At 42.9% G+C, this 23972-nt stretch overlaps 1 protein-coding gene across 1 annotated transcript in view; it reads left to right on the forward strand.

Annotated features, from left to right (window-relative positions):
• LOC139531475 (transient receptor potential cation channel subfamily A member 1-like) overlaps positions 1–23972 on the forward strand; it is an 87083-nt gene that overhangs the window by 34243 nt on the left and 28868 nt on the right. The window contains exons 7-13 of the mRNA XM_071327952.1: positions 1163–1299; positions 5125–5173; positions 7726–7825; positions 8081–8181; positions 17648–17817; positions 21735–21899; positions 22242–22356. Of these exons, the coding sequence (XP_071184053.1) occupies positions 1163–1299; positions 5125–5173; positions 7726–7825; positions 8081–8181; positions 17648–17817; positions 21735–21899; positions 22242–22356 (837 nt within the window). The remainder of the gene's footprint in view (positions 1–1162; positions 1300–5124; positions 5174–7725; positions 7826–8080; positions 8182–17647; positions 17818–21734; positions 21900–22241; positions 22357–23972) is intronic.

Consider the following 23972-nt stretch of genomic DNA (forward strand, 5'->3'; position numbering starts at 1 on the left):
GAGTCGTGAAAGGAAAAAGAGGATTCTTGTAACGAGTGCACTGAGAGTTGGGAAGCAAGTTCAGGGAGTGAGTGTTTTAATAAATAAACGTAGCATAATACAAAACAAGAAACCACGAACAATGCACAGACATGAAACAGAAACAATGACTCCTGGGGAAGGAACCAAAGGGAGTGACGTATGTAGGTAATCAAGAAAGTGATGGAGCCCAGCTGAGTCTGACGATGCCCAGGTGTGCGTAACGATGGTGAAAGGTGTGCTCCATAACGAGCAGCCTGGTGACCTAGAGGCCGGAGAGGGAGCACACTTGACAATTCTGCTAGTTCCGTGGTGAGTAATCGCAGTTCTGATGTAGCGTCAAAATTATGTACAAAAGAAATACAAAAATATGTTACAAACAATGCAAATAAACGAACATAAAAACACAATTGGCTGGGGTCACGTAAAAACGACTGCCATCCTCTCCGGCGCCATCTACTTTGGTTATGGTTTATTGGCCTAAAAAAAGAAGACACCTGTACCATGTCAGTAGAGACATGTAGAGTTGAAATAAATTATATTTTGAGTTTGCATCCCAATATGACCCTTTATATACATCAAAAAAGTGTTTGACAGAAATGACAGATTTTCTGCATTTTTTAATTATGAATTATGAATAATATTAATAACATTCCACCCATGAGGACACTAGGTCATTTGACTTTAGGAAAGGGCTACGAGCTGTGGGCTACGGGCTGTGGGCTACGGGCTGTGGGCTACGGGCTGTGGGCTACGGGCTGTGGGCTACGGGCTGTGGGCTACGGCCTGTGGGCTACGGGCTGTGGGCTACGGGCTGTGGGCTACGGGCTGTGGGCTACGGGCTGTGGGCTACGGGCTGTGGGCTATGAGCTGTGGGCTACGGGCTGTGGGCTACGGGCTGTGGGCTACGGGCTGTGGGCTACGGGCTGTGGGCTACGGGCTGTGGGCTACGGGCTGTGGGCTACGGGCTGTGGGCTACGGGCTGTGGGCTACGGGCTGTGGGCTACGGGCAGTGTTACCACCTTTCAGGTGTGTATACTAAATGGCAACCTATTCCCTATATAGTGTGTTACTTTTAACCAGAGCCCTGGTCACTGTGTGTGTGTGTGTGTTCTCACTGTGTGTATATTGTACTGTACTCCAGGTGGACCGGTCCACAGCGCTGCACTTTGCCTGTTCCCAGGGAGCTACAGAGGCTGTTAAACTGATGCTGGCTTCCTACAGTAGAGTGGACAGCATCATTAACCTGCCTGATGGAGCCTGCCAGACACCTTTACACAGGTGGGAGAGTTTGTTCATTCATTTATTTATTTGTTTTATTCATACGTTTTTTCCATACATTTATTTGCACGTTCGTTTTCATTAGTTAATTAATTAATTACGTTGTTCTTTTGTTCATTCATTTGTTCATTCATTCAGTCATCCATTCATCCAATCGTTTGTTTATCCATGAATTCCTTTGAATGTTAAAGTCGTGAACCGATCCATCATAATAACAATTCATCATTCTATTCTATGGTGTGACAGAACCAAACATGTTTCAGGAGTCAGGGTAACAGTTGCTCGGTGACAAAGCGTGTGTTTGAAAAGGAACCATTAGTCATAATGTAAGAAGTGGGGGGAATAGTTTGAATAATATTTGTAGAGAAAGATAGATAAGAGACATTGCCTCACAACCTATACCTTGACTGCATTCCAAATTGCAGCCTAGTCCCTATATAGTGCGCTACTTTTGACCAGAGTCCTATGTTGTTAGTCCTTTGTCTCCATGACCAGTTACCACGGTAACTATCCAACAGCAGTGTGTGCTGTATAAAGAGGACCATGACTTGGCTACACCTGGCTAAAACCTACATCATAACATAACTACCCTCATAAAAAAAGGGAATGATACTATAGGTTTAAAAAACCCTCATAAAAAAAGGGAATGATACTATAGGTTTAAAAAACCCTCATAAAAAAAGGGAATGATACTATAGGTTTAAAAAACCCTCATAAAAAAAGGGAATGATACTATAGGTTTAAAAAACCCTCATAAAAAAAGGGAATGATACTATAGATTTAAAAAACCCTCATAAAAAAAGGGAATGATACTATAGGTTTAAAAAACCCTCATAAAAAAAGGGAATGATACTATAGGTTTAAAAAACCCTCATAAAAAAAGGGAATGATACTATAGGTTTAAAAAACCCTCATAAAAAAAGGGAATGATACTATAGGTTTAAAAAACCCTCATAAAAAAAGGGAATGATACTATAGGTTTAAAAAACCCTCATAAAAAAAGGGAATGATACTATAGGTTTAAAAAACCCTCATAAAAAAAGGGAATGATACTATAGGTTTAAAAAACCCTCATAAAAAAAGGGAATGATACTATAGGTTTAAAAAACCCTCATAAAAAAAGGGAATGATACTATAGGTTTAAAAAACCCTCATAAAAAAAGGGAATGATACTATAGGTTTAAAAAACCCTCATAAAAAAAGGGAATGATACTATAGGTTTAAAAAACCCTCATAAAAAAAGGGAATGATACTATAGGTTTAAAAAACCCTCATAAAAAAAGGGAATGATACTATAGGTTTAAAAAACCCTCATAAAAAAAGGGAATGATACTATAGGTTTAAAAAACCCTCATAAAAAAAGGGAATGATACTATAGGTTTAAAAAACCCTCATAAAAAAAGGGAATGATACTATAGGTTTAAAAAACCCTCATAAAAAAAGGGAATGATACTATAGGTTTAAAAAACCCTCATAAAAAAAGGGAATGATACTATAGGTTTAAAAAGCTCTACTGCGTGGTTAAACAAGTGGAAACCATCTGTGTGATGTATTTGATACCATTCCGCTTCAACCACGAGCCCGTCCTCCCCAATTAAGTTGCCACCAACCTTCTGTGCTGTCTATATATGGCAAATGGCAGTGTAAGCCAGTGTTACCCAACTCTAGTCCTCGAGTACCCCAAACAGCCAGTGGTGGAAAAAAATACCCAGTTGCCAGACTTGTGTAAAAGTAAAGATACCTTAATAGAAAATTACTCAAATAAAAGTGAGTCACCCAGTAAAATAGTACTTGAGTAAAAGTCTAAAAGTATTTGTCTTTTAAATATCAAAAGTAAATATAATTGCTAAAATACCAAAGTAAAAGTATAAATAATTTCAAATTCCTCACATTAGGCAAACCAGACAGCACAATATATTTAATTTTTTATATTTACAGATAGCCAGGGGCACGCTCCAACACTTAGATATAATGTACAAATGAAGCATTGTTGTTTAGTGAGTCCTCCAGATCAGAGGCAGTAGGGACGACCAGGGATGTTCTCTGTTTAGTGAGTCCTCCAGATCAGAGGCAGTAGGGACGACCAGGGATGTTCTCTGTTTAGTGAGTCCTCCAGATCAGAGGCAGTAGGGATGACCAGGGATGTTCTCTGTTTAGTGAGTCCCATAGATCAGATGCAGTAGGGACGACCAGGGATGTTCTCTGTTTAGTGAGTCCCATAGATCAGAGGCAGTAGGGACGACCAGGGATGTTCTCTGTTTAGTGAGTCCCATAGATCAGAGGCAGTAGGGATGACCAGGGATGTTCTCTGTTTAGTGAGTCCCATAGATCAGATGCAGTAGGGACGACCAGGGATGTTCTCTGTTTAGTGAGTCCCATAGATCAGAGGCAGTAGGGATGACCAGGGATGTTCTCTGTTTAGTGAGTCCGCCAGATCAGATGCAGTAGGGACGACCAGGGATGTTCTCTGTTTAGTGAGTCCCATAGATCAGAGGCAGTAGGGATGACCAGGGATGTTCTCTGTTTAGTGAGTCCACCAGATCAGAGGCAGTAGGGACGACCAGGGATGTTCTCTGTTTAGTGAGTCCTCTAGATCAGAGGCAGTAGGGACGACCAGGGATGTTCTCTGTTTAGTGAGTCCTCCAGATCAGAGGCAGTAGAGATGACCAGGGATGTTCTCTGTTTAGTGAGTTCACCAGATCAGAGGCAGTAGGGACGACCAGGGATGTTATCTGTTTAGTGAGTCCCATAGATCAGAGGCAGTAGGGATGACCAGGGATGTTCTCTGTTTAGTGAGTTCACCAGATCAGAGGCAGTAGGGACGACCAGAGATGTTCTCTTGAATTGGACCATTTCCCTGTCATGTTAAGCATTCAAAATGTAAATGAGTACTCTAGGTTTTCAGGGAAAATGTATGGAGTAAAAAGTACATTATTTCCATTAGGAATGTAGTGAAGTAAAAGTAAATGTCAAAAATATATAGATTAAAGCCTAAAAACATGCATGTTTTGGAATATTTGTATTCTGTAAAGGCTTCCTGCTTTTCCATCTGTCATTTAGGTTTGTATTGTGGAGTAACTACACTGTTGTTGATCCAGCCTCAGTTTTCTCCTATCACAACCATTCAACTCTATAAGCATTTTAAAATGACCATTGGCCTCATGGTAAAATCCCTGAGCGGTTTCCTTCCTCTTCTGTGACTGGAAGGACGCCTGTATCTTTGTAGTGACTGGGTGTATTGTTACACCATCCAAAGTGTCATTAATATCTTCACCATGCTCAAAGGGATATTTAATGTCTGTTTGTTTTTTTACCCATCTACCAATACTGTATGTGTCTTTATTTGCGAGGGATTGGAAAACCTCCCTGGTCTTTGTGGTTGAATCTGTGTTTGAAATCCACTGCTCGACTGCAGGAACGTACATATATTTTGTTTGTGTGGGGTACAGAGATGAGGTAATCATTCACACATCATGTTAAATACTATTATCGCACAGAAAGTGAGTCCATGTAACTTATTATGTGGTTTGTTAAGCACATTTTTACTCCTGAACTGATTTAGGCCATAACAAAGGGGTTGAATACTTATTGACTCAACACATTTCAGCTTTCGATTTGTTATAAATTGATTTTTTTAAATCACACCAGCAAAATTCCATTTTAACATTATGGGGTATTGTGTGTGTGTGTGTAGACCAGTGACAATTTTTATTTTTTTAATCCATTTTAAATGCAGGTCGGTAACACAACAAAACGTGGGAAAAGTAAAGGTGTGTGAATACTTTCTGAACCCACTGACGCTTTGGTTGGTTCTCTATTTTCCAGGTCAACTATATTTGATCACACAGAGTTGGCGGAGTACCTCATCTCAAAGGTAAATACAATACACACACACACACACACACACACACACACACACACACACACACACACACACACACACACACACACACACACACACACACACACACACACACACACACACACACACACACACACACACACACACACACACACACACACACACACACACACACACACACACGCACACACACACGCACACACATGCACAAAGCTACGCACACACACACACACACACACACACACACACACACACACACACACACACACACACACACACACACACACACACACACACACACACACACACACACACACACACACACACACACACACATGCACAAAGCTACGCACGCACACACACAGAAACACACACACACACATCAGAGTTGGAGGTGTACCTCATTTCAACACTATAGTTATATAGTCAAGTCCATGGAGAATAAGAGCACCTCCTCCCAGCTGCCCACTGCACTGAGGCTAGGAAACACTGTGACCACCGATAAATCTACTACAAATTAGCTGGGCTAGACAGTCTGGACCCCCTCTCTTTCTAAAATTATCCGCCCCAATTGTTGCAACCCCTATTACTAGCCTGTTCAACCATTCTTTCGTATCGCCTGAGATCCCCAAAGATTGGAAAGCGGTCATCCCCCTCTTCAAAGGGGGAGACACTCTAGACGCAAACTGTTATAGAACTATATCTATCCTACCCTGCCTTTCTAAAGTCTTCGAAAGCCAAGTTAACAAACAGATCACCGAACATTTCGAATCCCATCGTACCTTCTCTGCTATGCAATCTGGTTTCCGAGCGGGTCATGGGTGCACCTCAGCCACGCTCAAGGTCCTAAACGATATCATAATTGCCATCAATCAAAGACAATACTGTGCAGCCGTATTCATCGACCCGGCCAAGGCTTTCGACTCTGTCAATCACCGCATTCTTATCGGCAGACTCAACAGCCTTGGTTTCTCAAATGACTGCCTCGCCTGGTTCACCAACTACTTCTCAGAGAGAGTTCAGTGTGTCAAATCGGAGGGCCTGTTGTCCTGACCTTTGGCAGTCTCTATGGGGGTACCACAGGGTTCAATTCTCGGGCCGACTCCTTTCTCTGTATATATCAACGATGTCGCTCTTGCAGCTGGTGATTCTCTGATCCACCTCTTCGCAGACGACACCATTCTGTATACTTCTGGCCATTCTTGGAAACTGTGTTAACTCACCTCCAGAAGAGGTTCAATACCATACAACTATCCTTCAGTGGCCTCCAAAGCTAGTAAAACTAAATGCATGCTCTTTCACCGATCGCTGCCCGCACCTGCCCACCCGTCTAGCATCACTACTCTGGACGGTTCTGACTTAGAATAAGTGGACAACTACAAATACCTAGGTGTCTGGTTAGACTGTAAAATCTCCTTCCAGACTCACATTAAGCATCTCCAATCCAAAATGTAATCTAGAATCGGTTTCCTATTCCGCAACAAAGCATTGTTCACTCATGTTGCCAAACATACCCTCGTAAAACTGACCATCCTACCGATCCTCGACTTCGGTGATGTCATCTATAAAATAGCCTCTAACACTCTACTCAGCAAATTGGATGCCCTCTATCACAGTGCCATCCGTTTTGTCACCAAAGCCACATATACTACCCACCACTGCGACCTGTATGCTCTCGTTGGCTGGCCTCGCTTCATATTCGTCGCCAAACCCACTGGCTCCAGGTCATCTATAAGTCTTTGCTAGGTAAAGCCCCACCTTATCTCAGCTCACTGGTCACCATAGCAGCACACACTCGTAGCACGCGCTCCAGCAGGTATATTTCACAGGTCACCCACAAAGCCAACTCCTCCTTTGGCCGCCTTTCCTTCCAGCTATCTGCTGCCAATGACTGGAACGAATTGCAAAAATCACTGAAGCTGGAGACTCATATCTCCCTCACTAACTTTAAGCATCAGCTGGCAGAGCAGCTTACAGATCATTACACCTGTACATAGCCCATCTGTAAATAGCCCATCCAACTACCTCATCCCCATATTGTTATTTATTTTTTTGCTCCTTTGCACCCCAGTATCTTTACTTGCACATTCATCTTCTGCACATCTATCACATCAGTGTTTAATTGCTAAATTGTAATTATTTCACCTCTATGGCCTATTTATTGCCTTACCTCCCTAATCTTACTACATTTGCACGCACTGTATATAGACTTCTTTCTATTGTGTTATTGACTGTATGTTTGTTTGTTCCATGTGTAACTCTGTTGTTGTTGGTGTCACACTGCTTTGCTTTATCTTGACCAGGTCACAGTTGTAAATGAGAACTTGTTCTTAACTGACCTACCTGGTTAAATAAAGGTAAAATAAAAAATAAAAAATTATGTGCATAATGTAAGCATAAGCATAATGTGCTTCTGAATCCTAATAGACTGTGTGACCAAATGGCACCCTATTCCCTAGTGTATCCTAATAGACTGTGTGACCAAGTGGCACCCTATTCCCTACAAAAAATAGTGCAGCATATAAGGAATAGGACTTAACTTGTATTGAATGTTGTGTTGACAGGGTGCAGACATTGACTATATAGACTGTAAGGGTCTTTCTCCCCTGCTGCTGGCTACTAACTGTGGAGCCTGGAGAACTGTGGCTCTTCTGTTGTCCAAAGGTCAGATTTTACACTAAATCAATAACTGAATTCAAATGCAACAAATCTGTGGAATGAACTCAGGTTGTGGAGTGTGTGTCTGTGTGTGTGTGTGTGTGTGTAATATGTCTGTCTGTGTGTTTCTCGTGTCTGTTTGTGTGTATCTACGTGTGTGTGTGTGTGTGTGTGTGTGTGTGTGTGTGTGTGTGTGTGTGTGTGTGTGTGTGTGTGTGTGTGTGTGTGTGTGTGTGTGTGTGTGTGTGTGTGTGTGTTCAGGTGCCAACGTCAACATAAAGGACAAGTCAGGGTGTAACTTCCTTCACCTGGCCATCCTGCAGCCCAAAGGCCTAAAGAACCTCACAGGAGACATCCTACAGGTAACACAACACAACATGACTTAACCGTAGATGTAACAGGTAGCCTAACACATGGTATCCAATGGTAGCAGTGCTTGGAAAGGTTCATTGCCTTCGGAAAGTGATCAAACCCCTTGACTTATTCCACATTCTGTTGTGTTACAGCCTTTATTCCAAATGGATTGCATTCTGGTTTTTTTTTCTCACCCATCCACACACAATTCCTCAGAATGATAAAGTGAAAATGTCTTATTTCTTTCTTTTTCTTATGATATCAAATCTGTTGAAAATGAGATACAGAAATATCTCACTTACATTAGTATTCACAGCCCTGAGTCAATGCTGTGTGGAAGCATCTTTGGCTGAGATTACTGCTGTGAGTGTTTGTGGTTTATGGTAAGTCTCCTAGAGCTTTCCACACTTGGATTGTACAATATTTGCCCGTAATTATTATCAAAATTCTTCATGGTTGTTGATCGTTGCTAGACCACCATTTGCAGGACTGTTCATAGATGTTTAACTCGATTTAAGTCAAAATTGTAACTCGGCCACTCAGGAACATTTACTGTCGTCTTGGTAAGCAACTCCAGTGTATATTTGGCCTTGTGTTTTAGGTTATTGTCCTGCTGAAAGGTGAATTCATTTCCTAGTGTCTGTTGGAAAGTAGACTTCACACGGTTTTTCTCAAAGATTTTAGTTTCTTTTTGCCCTGAAAAACTTGTTAACGATTACAAGCATACCCATAACGTGATGCAGCCACCACTATGCTTGAAAATATGGAGAGTGGTACTCAGTGATGGGTTGTACTAGATTTTCCAAAAACATAACACTTTGTTTACTGGACAAAAAGTGTATTGCTTTGCCACATTTTTTTGCAGTATTACTTTAGTGCGTTGCAGTAGCGGTAAAACCACAGAGGAAGCAAAGCCAGGTGAAAAAAAGCCCTATTGTGATAATTGCGTTGCTTGCTCTATAACCTGTTAGTTCCTTTGCCTTGTTAAGACCCGTTGACTTTTTCCACATTTTGTTACATTTCAGCCTTATTCAAAAACATTTTTTTTTTAAATAATCATCAATCTACACACAATACCCCATAATGACATCACAATAACCAATAATGTCAAAGCAAGAAAAGGTTTTTCGAAAAAAATAAAAAAATAAAATCAAACACACAAATACCTTATTTACATAAGTATTAAGACCCTTTGCTTCGACACTCGAAATTGAGCTCAGGTGCATCCTGTTTCCATTGATCATCCTTGAGATGTTTCTACAACTTGATTGGAGTCCACCTGTGGTAAATTCAATTGATTGGACATGATTTGGAAAGGCACACACCTGTCTATATAAGATCCCACAGTTGACAGTGCAAGTCACAGCAAAAACCAAGCCATGAGGTCGAAGGAATTGTCCATAGAGCTCAGAGAAAGGATTGTGTTGAGGCACAGACCTGGGGAGAGATCCTTGATGAAAACCTGCTCCAGAGTCCTGAGAACCTCAGACTGGGTTGAAGGTTCACCTTCCAACAGGACAATGACCATAATCACACAACGAAGACATAAGCAGGAGTGGCTTCGGGACTCTAAATGTCTCTGAATGTCCTCGAGTGGCCCAGCCAGAGCCCGGACTTGAACCCGATCGAACATCTCTGGAGAGACCTGAAAATACAGTTGCAAGAAAAGTTTGTGAACTCTTTGGAATTACCTGGATTTCTGCATTGATTACTCATGAAACGTGGTCTGATCTTCATCTAAGTCACAGTAATAGACTAACAGAATCCGACTAAACTAATAACACACGAACCGTTGTACTTTTCACCTTTTTTTTTAAGACATTGTGTAATCAATCAAAGTGCATGCTGTAAAACATTTTCTGTAGCTGCTTATAAGACTTGCACAACGTTGAGGAGGAATTTTGAACCGTTCCTCCCTACAAATCTGTTTCAGTTCATCACTATTTCTGGGTTGTCTTGATTGCACAGCCCTCTTCTTGTCATGCCACAGCATCTCAATTGGGTTTGTCAGGACTCTGACTTGGCCATTCCAAAACACAAATCTTCTTCCTGTTCAGCCATTCTTTAGTTGATTTACTTGTGTGCTTTGGGCCATTGTCTTGTTGCGTCACACAACCTCTCTTATGCTTGAGGTCATGGAATGCTGCCCTGACATTCTCCTGTAAAATGTCTTGATACACTTTTGAATTCATTGTTCCCTCAATGATTGCAAGGTGTCCAGGCCCTGAGGCAGCAAAGCAGCCCCAAACCATGATGCTCCCTCAACCATACTTTACAGTTGAGATGAGGTCTTGGTGTTGGTGTGCAGTGCTCGTTTTCCTTGTGCATTTTTGCATTTTTCCCAAAAAGTTAAACCTTTGTCTCATCTGTCCACAGCACATTTTCCCAGAAGCGTTGTGGAACATCCGGGTGATCTTGGGCAAACAGTGGTTTCCTTTGTGGTGTCCTTCCATGAACACCATTGGGGTTCAGTGATTTTCTGATAGTGGACACATGAACACAGACATTGTTTGTAGAGTCTTTTAGAGGTCTTTTGATGTTACCCTTGGGTTCTTTCTCACCTCTTTCAGGATTGCTCTTTGTGCTCTCGGAGTGATCTTCGCAGGACACCCACTCCTAGGGAGAGTAGCAACAGTCCTGAATCTTCTCCATTTGTAGACAATATGTCTTACCGTGGATTGATGAACACCAAGGTTTTTCCATCCGGCACTGTGAATGATTTCTCAATGTCTTCAATACAAATTTGAAAAGTCAAATCAAATCAAATTTTATTTGTCACATACACATGGTTAGCAGATGTTAATGCGAGTGTAGCGAAATGCTTGTGCTTCTAGTTCCGACAATGCAGTAATAACCAACGAGTAATCTAACCTAACAATTTCACAACAACTACCTATACACACAAGTGTAAAGGGATGAAGAATATGTACATAGATATATGAATGAGTGATGGTACAGAAGGGCATAGGCAAGATGCAGTAGATGGTATAGAGTACGGTATATACATATGAGATGAGTAATGTAGGGTATGTAAACATATAAAAGTGGCATAGTTTAAAGTGGGTAGTGATACATGTATTACATAAAGATGGCAAGATGCAGTAGATGATATAGAGAACAGTATATACATACAGTACAACAGTTTGTGTGTTATTAGTTTAGTCAGATTGTGTTTGTCTATTAGTGTGACTTAGATGAAGATCAGACCACGTTTCATGAGTAATCAATGCAGAAATCCAGGTAATTCCAAAGGGTTCAAAAACTTTTTCTTGCAACTGTAGCTGTGCTGTGACGCTCCCCATCCATCCTGATAGAGCTGATAGAGCTGATAGTGCTGATAGAGCTGATAGAGCTGATAGAGCTGATAGTGCTGATAGTGCTGATAGAGCTGATAGAGCCGATAGAGCCGATAGAGCCGATAGTGCTGATAGAGCTGATAGAGCTGATAGTGCTGATAGAGCTGATAGTGCTGATAGAGCTGATAGTGCTGATAGTGCTGATAGAGCTGATAGTGCTGATAGAGCTGATAGTGCTGATAGAGCCGATAGAGCCGATAGAGCCGATAGTGCCGATAGAGCTGATAGAGCTGATAGACCTGATAGTGCTGATAGAGCTGATAGAGCTGATAGAGCTGATATAGCTGATAGAGCTGATAGAGCTGATAGAGCTGATAGAGCTGATAGAGCTTGAGAGGATCTGTAGAGAAGAATGGGCGGCATAATGCCTTCTGCTGCCAATCACTTTCTGCCAGCTGAATATACACTGCCTATTGTTAAAGATAATTAAATGTTCTCTCTCTCGCCATGAACCATTTGTGCTGAGTCTGTTTCTAGTATCGAATTAAGTTGGATTACTCTCTGTGATAGTTTATTAAAACCATTTAGAGGTTTTCCCAATGCCTCAGCCGTCTGCTGTTGCCTACTTTAGCTACAGTACTGGCCGAGACAGAATGAATCAGACTCAAAGGACTTTAGTAGACCTTTTGGGTTGTCATGTTTTGTCTTTGATCTTCATGTCTTGTCCCTGTGCTTCCCTCTGCTGGTCTTATTAGGTTCTTTCCCTCTTTCTCTCTCTCTCTCTCCTCCTCCCTCTCTCCCTCTCCCGCTCTCTCTCTCTATCGTTCCGTTCCTGCTCCCAGCTGTTTCTCATTCTCCTAACGACCTCATTTACTCTTTCACACCTGTCCCCTATTTTGCCCTCTGATTAGAGTCCCTATTTCTCCCTCTGTTTTCCGCTTCTGCCTGGTCGGATTCTTGTTTGATGTTTGCTGTTCCTGTGTCCTTGTTCCGCCCTGTCGTGTTTTTGCCTTCTTCAGATGCTGCGTGTGAGCAGGTGTCTATGTCAGCTACGGCCTGTGCCTTCCTGAAGCGACCTGCAGTCTGTGGTCGCGTCTCCTGTCGTTCCTCTCTACTGACGAGAGGATTTCAGTTTCCTGTTTTGGATTTACCTTTGATATATCCAGGAGAATCATTGTTTGTTTGATACTGGAATAAAGACTCTGTTACTATTACGTCGCTGTTGGGTCCTCATTCATCAGCATAACAGAAGAATCCGACCAGGATGGACCCAGCGACTATGGATTCTCTCAACACTGCCGTCGAGTTCCAGGGAGCAATGCTCGGCAGACACGAGCAGGAATTGTTTGCTGCTCGTCATGCCGTTGAGACCCTGGCCGCTCAGGTCTCCGATCTCTCTGGACAGTTTCAGAGTCTTCATCTCGTGCCACCAGCTACTTCCTGGTCTTCCGAGTCTCCGGAACCTAGGGTTAATAACCCACCATGTTACTCTGGGCAGCCCACTGAGTGTCGCTCCTTTCTCACCCAGTGTGATATTGTGTTCTCTCTCCAGCCCAACACGTACTCAAGAGAGAGAGCTCGGATCGCTTACGTCATATCACTCCTTACTGGTCGGGCTCGGGAGTGGGGCACAGCTATCTGGGAGGCAAGGGCTGAGTGTTCTAACGATTATCAGAACTTTAAAGAGGAGATGATACGGGTTTTTGATCGTTCAGTTTTTGGGAAGGAGGCTTCCAGGGCCCTGGCTTCCCTATGTCAAGGTGATCGATCCATAACGGATTACTCTATAGAGTTTCGCACTCTTGCTGCCTCCAGTGACTGGAACGAGCCGGCGTTGCTCGCTCGTTTTCTGGAGGGACTTCACGCTGAGGTTAAGGATGAGATTCTCTCCCGGGAGGTTCCTTCCAGCGTGGACTCTTTGATTGCACTCGCCATCCGCATAGAACGACGGGTAGATCTTCGTCACCGAGCTCGTGGAAGAGAGCTCGCGTTAACGGTGTTTCCCCTCTCCGCATCTCAACCATCTCCTCCCACCGGCTCAGAGACTGAGCCCATGCAGCTGGGAGGTATTCGCATCTCGACTAAGGAGAGGGAACGGAGAATCACCAACCGCCTTTGCCTCTATTGCGGTTCTGCTGGACATTTTGTCATGTCATGTCCAGTAAAAGCCAGAGCTCATCAGTAAGCGGAGGGCTACTGGTGAGCGCTACTACTCAGGTCTCTCCATCAAGATCCTGTACTACCTTGTCGGTCCATCTACGCTGGACCGGTTCAGCTGCTTCCTGCAGTGCCTTGATAGACTCTGGGGCTGAGGGTTGTTTTATGGACGAAGCATGGGCTCGGAAACATGACATTCCTCTCAGACAGTTAGGGAAGCCCACGCCCATGTTCGCCTTAGATGGTAGTCTTCTCCCCAGTATCAGATGTGAGACACTACCTTTAACCCTCACAGTATCTGGTAACCACAGTGAGACCATTTCCTTTTTGATTTTTCGTTCACCTTTTACACCTGTTGTTTTGGGTCATCCCTGGCTAGTATGTCATAATCCTTCTATTAATTGGTCTAGTAATTCTATCCTATCCTGGAACGTTTCTTGTCATGTGAAGTGTTTAATGTCTGCTATCCCTCCTGTGTCTTCTGTCCCCTCTACTCAGGAGGAACCTGGTGATTTGACAGGAGTGCCGGAGGAATATCATGATCTGCGCACGGTCTTCAGTCGGTCCAGAGCCAGCTCCCTTCCTCCTCACCGGTCGTATGATTGTTGTATTGATCTCCTTCCGGGGACCACTCCCCCTCGGGGTAGACTATACTCTCTGTCGGCTCCCGAACGTAAGGCTCTCGAGGATTATCTGTCTGTTTCTCTCGACGCCGGTACCGTGGTGCCTTCTTCCTCTCCCGCCGGAGCGGGATTTTTCTTTGTTAAGAAGAAGGACGGTACTCTGCGCCCCTGCGTGGATTATCGAGGGCTGAATGACATAACGGTTAAGAATCGTTATCCGCTTCCCCTTATGTCGTCAGCCTTCGAGATTTTGCAGGGAGCCAGGTTCTTTACTAAGTTGGACCTTCGTAACGCTTACCATCTCGTACGCATCAGAGAGGGGGACGAGTGGAAAACGGCGTTTAACACTCCGTTAGGGCATTTTGAATACCGGGTTCTGCCGTTCGGTCTCGCTAATGCTCCAGCTGTCTTTCAGGCATTAGTTAATGATGTACTGAGAGACATGCTGAACATTTTTGTTTTCGTTTACCTTGACGATATCCTGATTTTTTCACCGTCACTCGAGATTCATGTTCAGCACGTTCGACGTGTACTCCAGCGCCTTTTAGAGAATTGTCTCTACGTGAAGGCTGAGAAGTGCGCCTTTCATGTCTCCTCTGTCACATTTCTCGGTTCTGTTATTTCCGCTGAAGGCATTCAGATGGATCCCGCTAAGGTCCAGGCTGTCAGCGATTGGCCCGTTCCTAAGTCACGTGTCGAGTTGCAGCGCTTTCTCGGTTTCGCTAATTTCTATCGGCGTTTCTTTCGTAATTTCGGTCAAGTGGCTGCCCCTCTCACAGCTCTGACTTCTGTCAAGACTTGCTTTAAGTGGTCCGGTTCCGCCCAGGGAGCTTTTGATCTCCTCAAGAAGCGTTTTACATCCGCCCCTATCCTTGTTACTCCTGACGTCACTAAACAATTCATTGTCGAGGTTGACGCTTCAGAGGTGGGCGTGGGAGCCATTCTGTCTCAGCGCTTCCAGTCTGACGATAAGGTCCATCCTTGCGCTTACTTTTCTCATCGCCTGTCGCCATCGGAACGCAACTATGATGTGGGTAACCGCGAACTGCTCGCCATCCGCTTAGCCATAGGCGAATGGCGACAGTGGTTGGAGGGGGCGACCGTTCCTTTTGTCGTTTGGACTGACCATAAGAACCTTGAGTACATCCGTTCTGCCAAACGACTTAATGCACGTCAGGCTCGTTGGGCGTTGTTTTTCGCTCGTTTCGAGTTCGTGATTTCCTATCGTCCGGGAAATAAGAACACCAAGCCTGATGCCTTATCCCGTCTCTTTAGTTCTTCTGTGGCTTCTACCGACCCCGAGGGGATTCTCCCTGAAGGGCGTGTTGTCGGGTTGACTGTCTGGGGAATTGAGAGACAGGTAAAGCAAGCACTCACTCACACTGCGTCGCCGCGCGCTTGTCCTAGTAACCTTCTGTTCGTTCCTGTCTCTACTCGTCTGGCTGTTCTTCAGTGGGCTCACTCTGCCAAGTTAGCTGGCCATCCCGGCGTTCGGGGTACGCTTGCTTCTATTCGCCAGCGGTTTTGGTGGCCTACTCAGGAGCGGGACACGCGCCGTTTCGTGGCTGCTTGTTCGGACTGCGCGCAGACTAAGTCAGGTAACTCTCCTCCTGCCGGTCGTCTCAGACCGCTTCCCATTCCTTCTCGACCATGGTCTCACATCGCCTTAGACTTTATTACCGGTCTGCCTTCGTCTGCGGGGAAGACTGTGATTCTTACGGTTATCGATAGGTTCTCTAAGGCGGCACATTTCATTCCCCTCGCTAAGCTTCCTTCCGCTAAGGAGACGGCACAAATCATCATTGAGAATGTGTTCAGAATTCATGGCCTCCCGTTAGACGCCGTTTCAGACAGAGGTCCGCAATTCACGTCACAGTTTTGGAGGGAGTTCTGTCGTTTGATTGGTGCTTCCGTCAGTCTCTCTTCCGGGTTTCATCCCCAGTCTAACGGTCAAGCAGAAAGGGCCAATCAGTCGATTGGTCGCATATTACGCAGCCTTTCGTTTCGAAACCCTGCGTCTTGGGCAGAACAGCTCCCCTGGGCTGAGTACGCTCACAACTCGCTTCCTTCGTCTGCTACCGGGCTATCTCCGTTTCAGAGTAGTCTTGGGTACCAGCCTCCTCTGTTCTCGTCCCAGCTCGCCGAGTCCAGTGTTCCCTCCGCTCAGGCTTTTGTCCAACGTTGTGAGCGCACCTGGAGGAGGGTCAGGTCTGCACTTTGCCGTTACAGGGCGCAGACTGTGAGAGCCGCCAATAAACGTAGGATTAGGAGTCCTAGGTATTGTCGCGGTCAGAGAGTGTGGCTTTCCACTCGTAACCTTCCCCTTACGACAGCTTCTCGCAAGTTGACTCCGCGGTTCATTGGTCCGTTCCGTGTCTCTCAGGTCGTCAATCCTGTCGCTGTGCGACTGCTTCTTCCGCGACATCTTCGTCGCGTCCACCCTGTCTTCCATGTCTCTTGTGTCAAGCCTTTTCTTCGCGCCCCCGTTCGTCTTCCCTCCCCCCCCCCCCGTCCTTGTCGAGGGCGCTCCTATTTACAAGGTACGAAAGATCATGGACATGCGTTCTCGGGGACGTGGTCACCAGTACTTAGTGGATTGGGAGGGTTACGGTCCTGAGGAGAGGAGTTGGGTTCCATCTCGGGACGTGCTGGACCGTTCGTTGATTGATGATTTCCTTCGTTGCCGCCAGGGTTCCTCCTCGAGTGCGCCAGGAGGCGCTCGGTGAGTGGGGGGGTACTGTCATGTTTTGTCTTTGATCTTCATGTCTTGTCCCTGTGCTTCCCTCTGCTGGTCTTATTAGGTTCTTTCCCTCTTTCTCTCTCTCTCTCTCCTCCTCCCTCTCTCCCTCTCCCGCTCTCTCTCTCTATCGTTCCGTTCCTGCTCCCAGCTGTTTCTCATTCTCCTAACGACCTCATTTACTCTTTCACACCTGTCCCCTATTTTGCCCTCTGATTAGAGTCCCTATTTCTCCCTCTGTTTTCCGCTTCTGCCTGGTCGGATTCTTGTTTGATGTTTGCTGTTCCTGTGTCCTTGTTCCGCCCTGTCGTGTTTTTGCCTTCTTCAGATGCTGCGTGTGAGCAGGTGTCTATGTCAGCTACGGCCTGTGCCTTCCTGAAGCGACCTGCAGTCTGTGGTCGCGTCTCCTGTCGTTCCTCTCTACTGACGAGAGGATTTCAGTTTCCTGTTTTGGATTTACCTTTGATATATCCAGGAGAATCATTGTTTGTTTGATACTGGAATAAAGACTCTGTTACTATTACGTCGCTGTTGGGTCCTCATTCATCAGCATAACATGGGTGGGACAGTCTGTCTATCTGCTCTCAGGAAGTCAGTGTTGTAGTGTGGGTGTGTACATATCTGTTTACTTACGTGTGTGTGTGTGTCTTGCCCCCTACAGCACAGCAGTATGATGGATCTGTTGAGTACCGAGGACAACGAGGGCTGCACCCCGCTCCACTACGCTTGCAGACTGGGCATCCACGAATCTGTCAAAAACATCCTGGTTCTACAGGTCTCTCTGGAGCGCAAGTCCAAGGACAAGAAGTCGGCCCTGCACTTCGCTGCCCAGTGAGTGTTTGTTAGGCCAAGTGGTGGATGCATTGCTGAGACAATGCTGAAACATCAATCCATGGGGAAGTCAGGGACACATTTTCATTTTCACTCCAACACTCTGACATTATTCACAGAAGATGCATGTGTGTTTAGTGAGTCCACCAGACCAGAGGCAGTAGAGATGACCATGTGTTCTCTGTTTAGTGAGTCCACCAGACCAGAGGCAGTAGAGATGACCATGTGTTCTCTGTTTAGTGAGTCCACCAGACCAGAGGCAGTAGTGATGACCATGTGTTCTCTGTTTAGTGAGTCCACTAGACCAGAGGCAGTAGTGATGACCATGTGTTCTCTGTTTAGTGAGTCCACCAGACCAGAGGCAGTAGAGATTACCATGTGTTCTCTTGATAAGTGCATGAATTTGACAATTTTCCTGTCTTGCTAAGCATTCAAAATGCAATGAGTACTATAGGTATTCAGGGAAAATATATTGAGTAAAAAGTACAATATTTTCTCTAGTGAAGTAAAGGTTGTCAAAAATGTAGTAAAGTAAAGAATATAACCCCAGAAAACGACTTAAGAAGTACTTTAAAGTATTTTTACTAAAGTACTTTACACCATTGATGATGACTCAATCTTTGCAAGAGGGAGGGTGATTTCTGATTTCATCGGTCCTCATCTTGCGGCTCAGACAAGTCGGGGAAGGCAAATGGAGTTTGCCTTCCCCGGAGCAGAGGCGTATCCCACGAAGCAAGTTAGATCTACTCAGGGTTTTCTAAAGCGAACCAGCTTCAGTTAGCTTCACATTCTAGCTCAGGCTTCATCCGTAGGCCTACAGTACTACGACGGTGGATATTGCTCGTCCGCCTGCCGCTCGCTTTAGCCAGGCTTGTAACTGCTCGTACATGTCACACGTGGCAAGTCGAACACCAAACTCTTCATTGGGACAATGCTGAAACATCAATCTATGGGCGAGTTAGTGACACATTTTCATTTGTGCCGAAATAAAAATGAAAGAGAAGTTATCTTGCAAGTTTGCTCTTAGAAATGCCGTCTTTATTATCTTTATTTTTATTACTTATCATTATGTCTTTATTAATGCCTAAGCACCTTTTTTTCTCCACTCCTATCGATAAAATAATTGTATAATAATAGTTTTATTTGTCATACAAAAGTTTTCCTGTGCGTGAAGATTCAAATGCATTCTGTCATTACTAAGTAATGTGATAGGTGTTAGGTATTATTATGATAGGTATTCTTATGATAGGTATTATTATGATAGGTATTATTATGATAGGTATTATTATGATAGGTATTATTATGATAGGTATTAGGTATTATTATGATAGGTATTATTATGATAGGTATTATTATGATAGGTATTATTATGATAGGTATTATTATGATAGGTATTAGGTATTATTATGATAGGTATTAGGTATTATTATGATAGGTATTAGGTATTATTATGATAGGTATTATTATGATAGGTATTAGGTATTATTATGATAGGTATTAGGTATTATTATGATAGGTATTATTATGATAGGTATTATTATGTTAGGTATTATTATGATAGGTATTATTATGATAGGTATTATTATGCAGCATACCACCCTGCATACCACTGCTGGCTTGCTTCTGAAGCTAAGCAGGGTTGGTCCTGGTCAGTCCCTGGATGGGAGACCAGGTGCTGCTGGAAGTGGTGTTGGAGGGCCAGTAGGAGGCACTCTTTCCTCTGGTCTAAACAAAGATCCCAATGCACCAGGGCAGTGATTGGGGACACTGCTCTGTGTAGGGTGCCGTCTTTCGGATGGGACGTTAAACGGGTGTCCTGACTCTCTGAGGTCATTAAAGATCCCATGGCACTTATCGTAAGAGTAGGGGTGTTAACCCCGGTGTCCTGGCTAAATTCCCAATCTGGCCCTCAACCATCACGGTCACCTAATAATCCCCAGTTTACAATTGGCTCATTCATCCCCCTCCTCTCCCCTGTAACTATTCCCCAGGTCGTTGCTGCAAATGAGAACGTGTTCTCAGTCAACTTACCTGGTAAAATAACGGTAAAATAAAAAAATAAATAGGTATTAGGTATTATTATGATAGGTATTATTATGATAGGTATTATTATGATAGGTATTATTATGATAGGTATTATTATGATAGGTATTAGGTATTATTATGATAGGTATTATTATGATAGGTATTATTATGATAGGTATTATTATGATAGGTATTAGGTATTATTATGATAGGTATTAGGTATTATTATGATAGGTATTATTATGATAGGTATTATTATGATAGGTATTATTATGATAGGTATTAGGTATTATTATGATAGGTATTAGGTATTATTATGATATGTATTAGGTATTATTATGATAGGTATTATTATGATAGGTATTATTATGATAGGTATTATTATGATAGGTATTATTATGATAGGTATTAGGTATTATTATGATAGGTATTATTATGATAGGTATTATTATGATAGGTATTATTATGATAGGTATTAGGTATTATTATGATAGGTATTATTATGATAGGTATTATTATGATAGGTATTATTATGATAGGTATTATTATGATAGGTATTATTATGATAGGTATTAGGTATTATTATGATAGGTATTATTATGATAGGTATTATTATGATAGGTATTATCATAAAATAAAAAAATTCTAACAAAATAATGTTTGATTCATAAAATATTCAATCAGTCTTCTTCCTCAAATTCATGGGATGATGACGCAATGAGGAGCAAGTTAGTTCCTAAGGATTCATATAGATTTACCTGACTAAAAGGTGAACCACATTCGTATGACTGGTTGTCCCGAGTTGAACTCAGAGTTGACCAAAGTTATCTAGCTAAGTCCCCAAACCTGATTTTGAGGATACCCCTCAGGTTAGTTCTGAAGGATTCTTTGCCATAGAATTGTACCTGGCTAAAAGGTGAGTCATTTTTTGTGACATTGGTTATACCGGTTATCACTTTTTCTGTCGGGTTCATATTCCCAAAGTAGCCATACAACAAATGATAATGTGAATCTCTAATAAGCTGTATGTGATCCCAGTGCAATTTATAGTCTACAGACGAATTGGAAGGCACATCAAGACAGTTTATATTTTACTTTGAAGTATATTTTCTACTACTGGATGTACCCTACTGTATTTTCGATTTGTTTTGAGAAACAATTTGCATATTTTATTTATTTATTTGAACCTTTATTTAACTAGACAAGTCAGTTAAGAACAAATTCTTATTCATGGGGGCCTGGGATTAAAAATAAAAAATAAAAAAATACAATATAAATATAGGACAAAACACACATCACAACAAGAGAGACAACACAACACTACATAAAGAGAGACCTAAGACAACAACATAGCAAGGCAGCAACACATGACAGCAACACAGCATGGTAGCAATCTTCGATTTATTTTCTTAAAATCAGATTTCAAACCTAACTCTAACCATAACCACACTGCTGAAGTTATCCCTAACACTGACCTAAAATTAAGACCAAAAAGCAACGTTTTGTTTTCATGAATTTTCACGATATAGACAATTTTTACTTTGTGGCTGTAGTAACTAGTGACAACCTGTCATCAAGGCAAAGCGTGGCTACTTTGAAGAATCTCAAATATAAAATATATTTTCATTTGTTAAACACTTTTTTGGTTACTACATGATTCCATATGTGTTTTTTCATAGTTTTGATTTCTTCACTATTATTCTACAATGTGGAAAATAGTAAAAAATAAAGATAAATCTTGGAAAACGTACGTGTGTCCAAACTTTTGACTGGTACTGTATATTTTTTCCTCACCCTCATCCCACTCTCACACACAAACACCCCCCTAACTCTCCTCTCATAAGATATGTTCATATTAACACCAGGTATACATCTAACTCTCTTCTCATCAGGTATGGTCGTATTAACACCTGCCAGCGTCTGCTGGAGACCATCACAGACTCCCGCCTGCTGAACGAGGGGGACGAGAGAGGCTTGACTCCCCTACACCTGGCCTCTGGAGGGGGACACGCCAAAGTGGTGGAGCTGCTGCTTCGTAAAGGAGCTCTCTTTCACAGGTACTAGCACTGACACGTCTGTACATGACTAGGCTGTTCACAGTGAGGAAGATAGTGGCACAGATTTTGTCTTTAAAGGTTTGCAACAGATCGTCAAGCCAATCTGTAAATACTGACGTAGGAGTAGGATCACCAACATTTCTGTAAATGTCCCAAAAGCGCCTTGTTATTCTGAAACTCCCGGATGGAATTTTACTAGAATCCGGAGGGAATAAATAGGTAATCCGGGATTCTTCAACTGGGAATTCTGGGAAATGTAGCTGAATTTTGCAACCCTACGTGAAGAATGTAACGGTGTGTTATTGTCACTGGTGTATTCTGTCTCGTCTCTCTCTTCCTTAGTGATTACAAAGGGTGGACCTGTTTACACCATGCGGCGGCAGAGGGGTACACACAGACCATGAAGATCGTCCTGGCCACCAACATCAAACTGCTGGACAAGCTGGATGAGGATGGGGTTCGGACAACCTTTGTTTCAGTCAGACCACTGTCGTGTCTCTGACATCTTTAATGTGATGACAAGCTATTTTATCAAATCGATTACCTAACGTTTGATTGATTAAGTGATTGAATTAAACCATGCAACAATAAACTCGTTAAAAACCTGGGGCACCACGGAAGAGTTAGTTTATATAGAGCAGCTACCTCCCAAATCCACTCTTAAAGTAAAATGATTGGTTATCTGCACGAACCCAGCCTTCACTATGAATCCTCCATAGACCAATTGTCTCAATGATTTATTTACTAACTAATTAAACAATTACAGAATATACAATATATAATAACATTATACTGTAAATACCGTCCCTGGTGGGCTAAACAAAAACAGTTTGGTTATAACATGATAAATTCAGAGAGGAAAAGGGGGCAGAGGAATACAAAGGAACATGGGTCTCTATTGGACATGGGAATCTATTCTCGCATAAATATGAACGCATATGCGCTTTTACAATCGCTCGTTCGGATAAAGGAATGTAATCAGTATTTACGATGGAGCTGGTGATATGAGGCTCTGGTCTGCCCAGTCGAGGTCGCCATTCTGCTTTGTAGATTCTGCCGGGTCATGTGGAGTGAGATGTTCATCTGTTTCGGTCAATATTCTTACTAGATTTGCTACCTTTCCAGCTGCAGTCCATTAGGCTGTAATCTAGGACTCACTTATTCTTGAGAGATCAATAGTTCAGAGTTCAAACCATTTCACGTGTGGAGCAAGCTCTCAGGGGGGTTGTTCACATTTCTTCTAGCCAAATCACTGGAAGGACTAGCGTCATGACACAACCTTTATGTTTAATTCAGACAACCTTTACGTTTCATTCAGACAACCTTTACATTTCATTCAGACCACCTTTACGTTTCATTCAGACAACCTTTACGTTTCATTCACACAACCTTTGCGTTTCATTCAGACAACCTTTACGTTTCATTCAGACAACCTTTACGTTTCATTCAGACCACCTTTACGTTTCATTCAGACAACCTTTACGATTCATTCAGACAACCTTTACGATTCATTCACACAACCTTTGCGTTTCATTCAGACAACCTTTACGTTTCATTCAGACAACCTTTACGTTTCATTCAGACAACCTTTACGTTTCATTCAGACAACCTTTACGATTCATTCACACAACCTTTGCGTTTCATTCAGACAACCTTTACGTTTCATTCAGACCACCTTTACGTTTCATTCAGACAACCTTTACGTTTCATTCAGACCACCTTTACGTTTCATTCAGACAACCTTTACGTTTCATTCAGACCACCTTTACGTTTCATTCAGACAACCTTTACGTTTCATTCAGACAACCTTTACGTTTCATTCAGACCACCTTTACGTTTCATTCAGACCACCTTTACGCTTCATTCAGACCACCTTTACGTTTCATTCAGACAACCTTTACGTTTCATTCAGACCACCTTTACGTTTCATTCAGACAACCTTTACGTTTCATTCAGACAACCTTTACGTTTCATTCAGACAACCTTTACGATTCATTCAGACAACCTTTACGTTTCATTCAGACAACCTTTACGATTCATTCAGACAACCTTTACGTTTCATTCAGACAACCT

The sequence above is a fragment of the Salvelinus alpinus genome, chromosome 10 (genome assembly GCF_045679555.1).
Source record: "Salvelinus alpinus chromosome 10, SLU_Salpinus.1, whole genome shotgun sequence".
Lineage (NCBI taxonomy): Eukaryota > Metazoa > Chordata > Actinopteri > Salmoniformes > Salmonidae > Salvelinus > Salvelinus alpinus.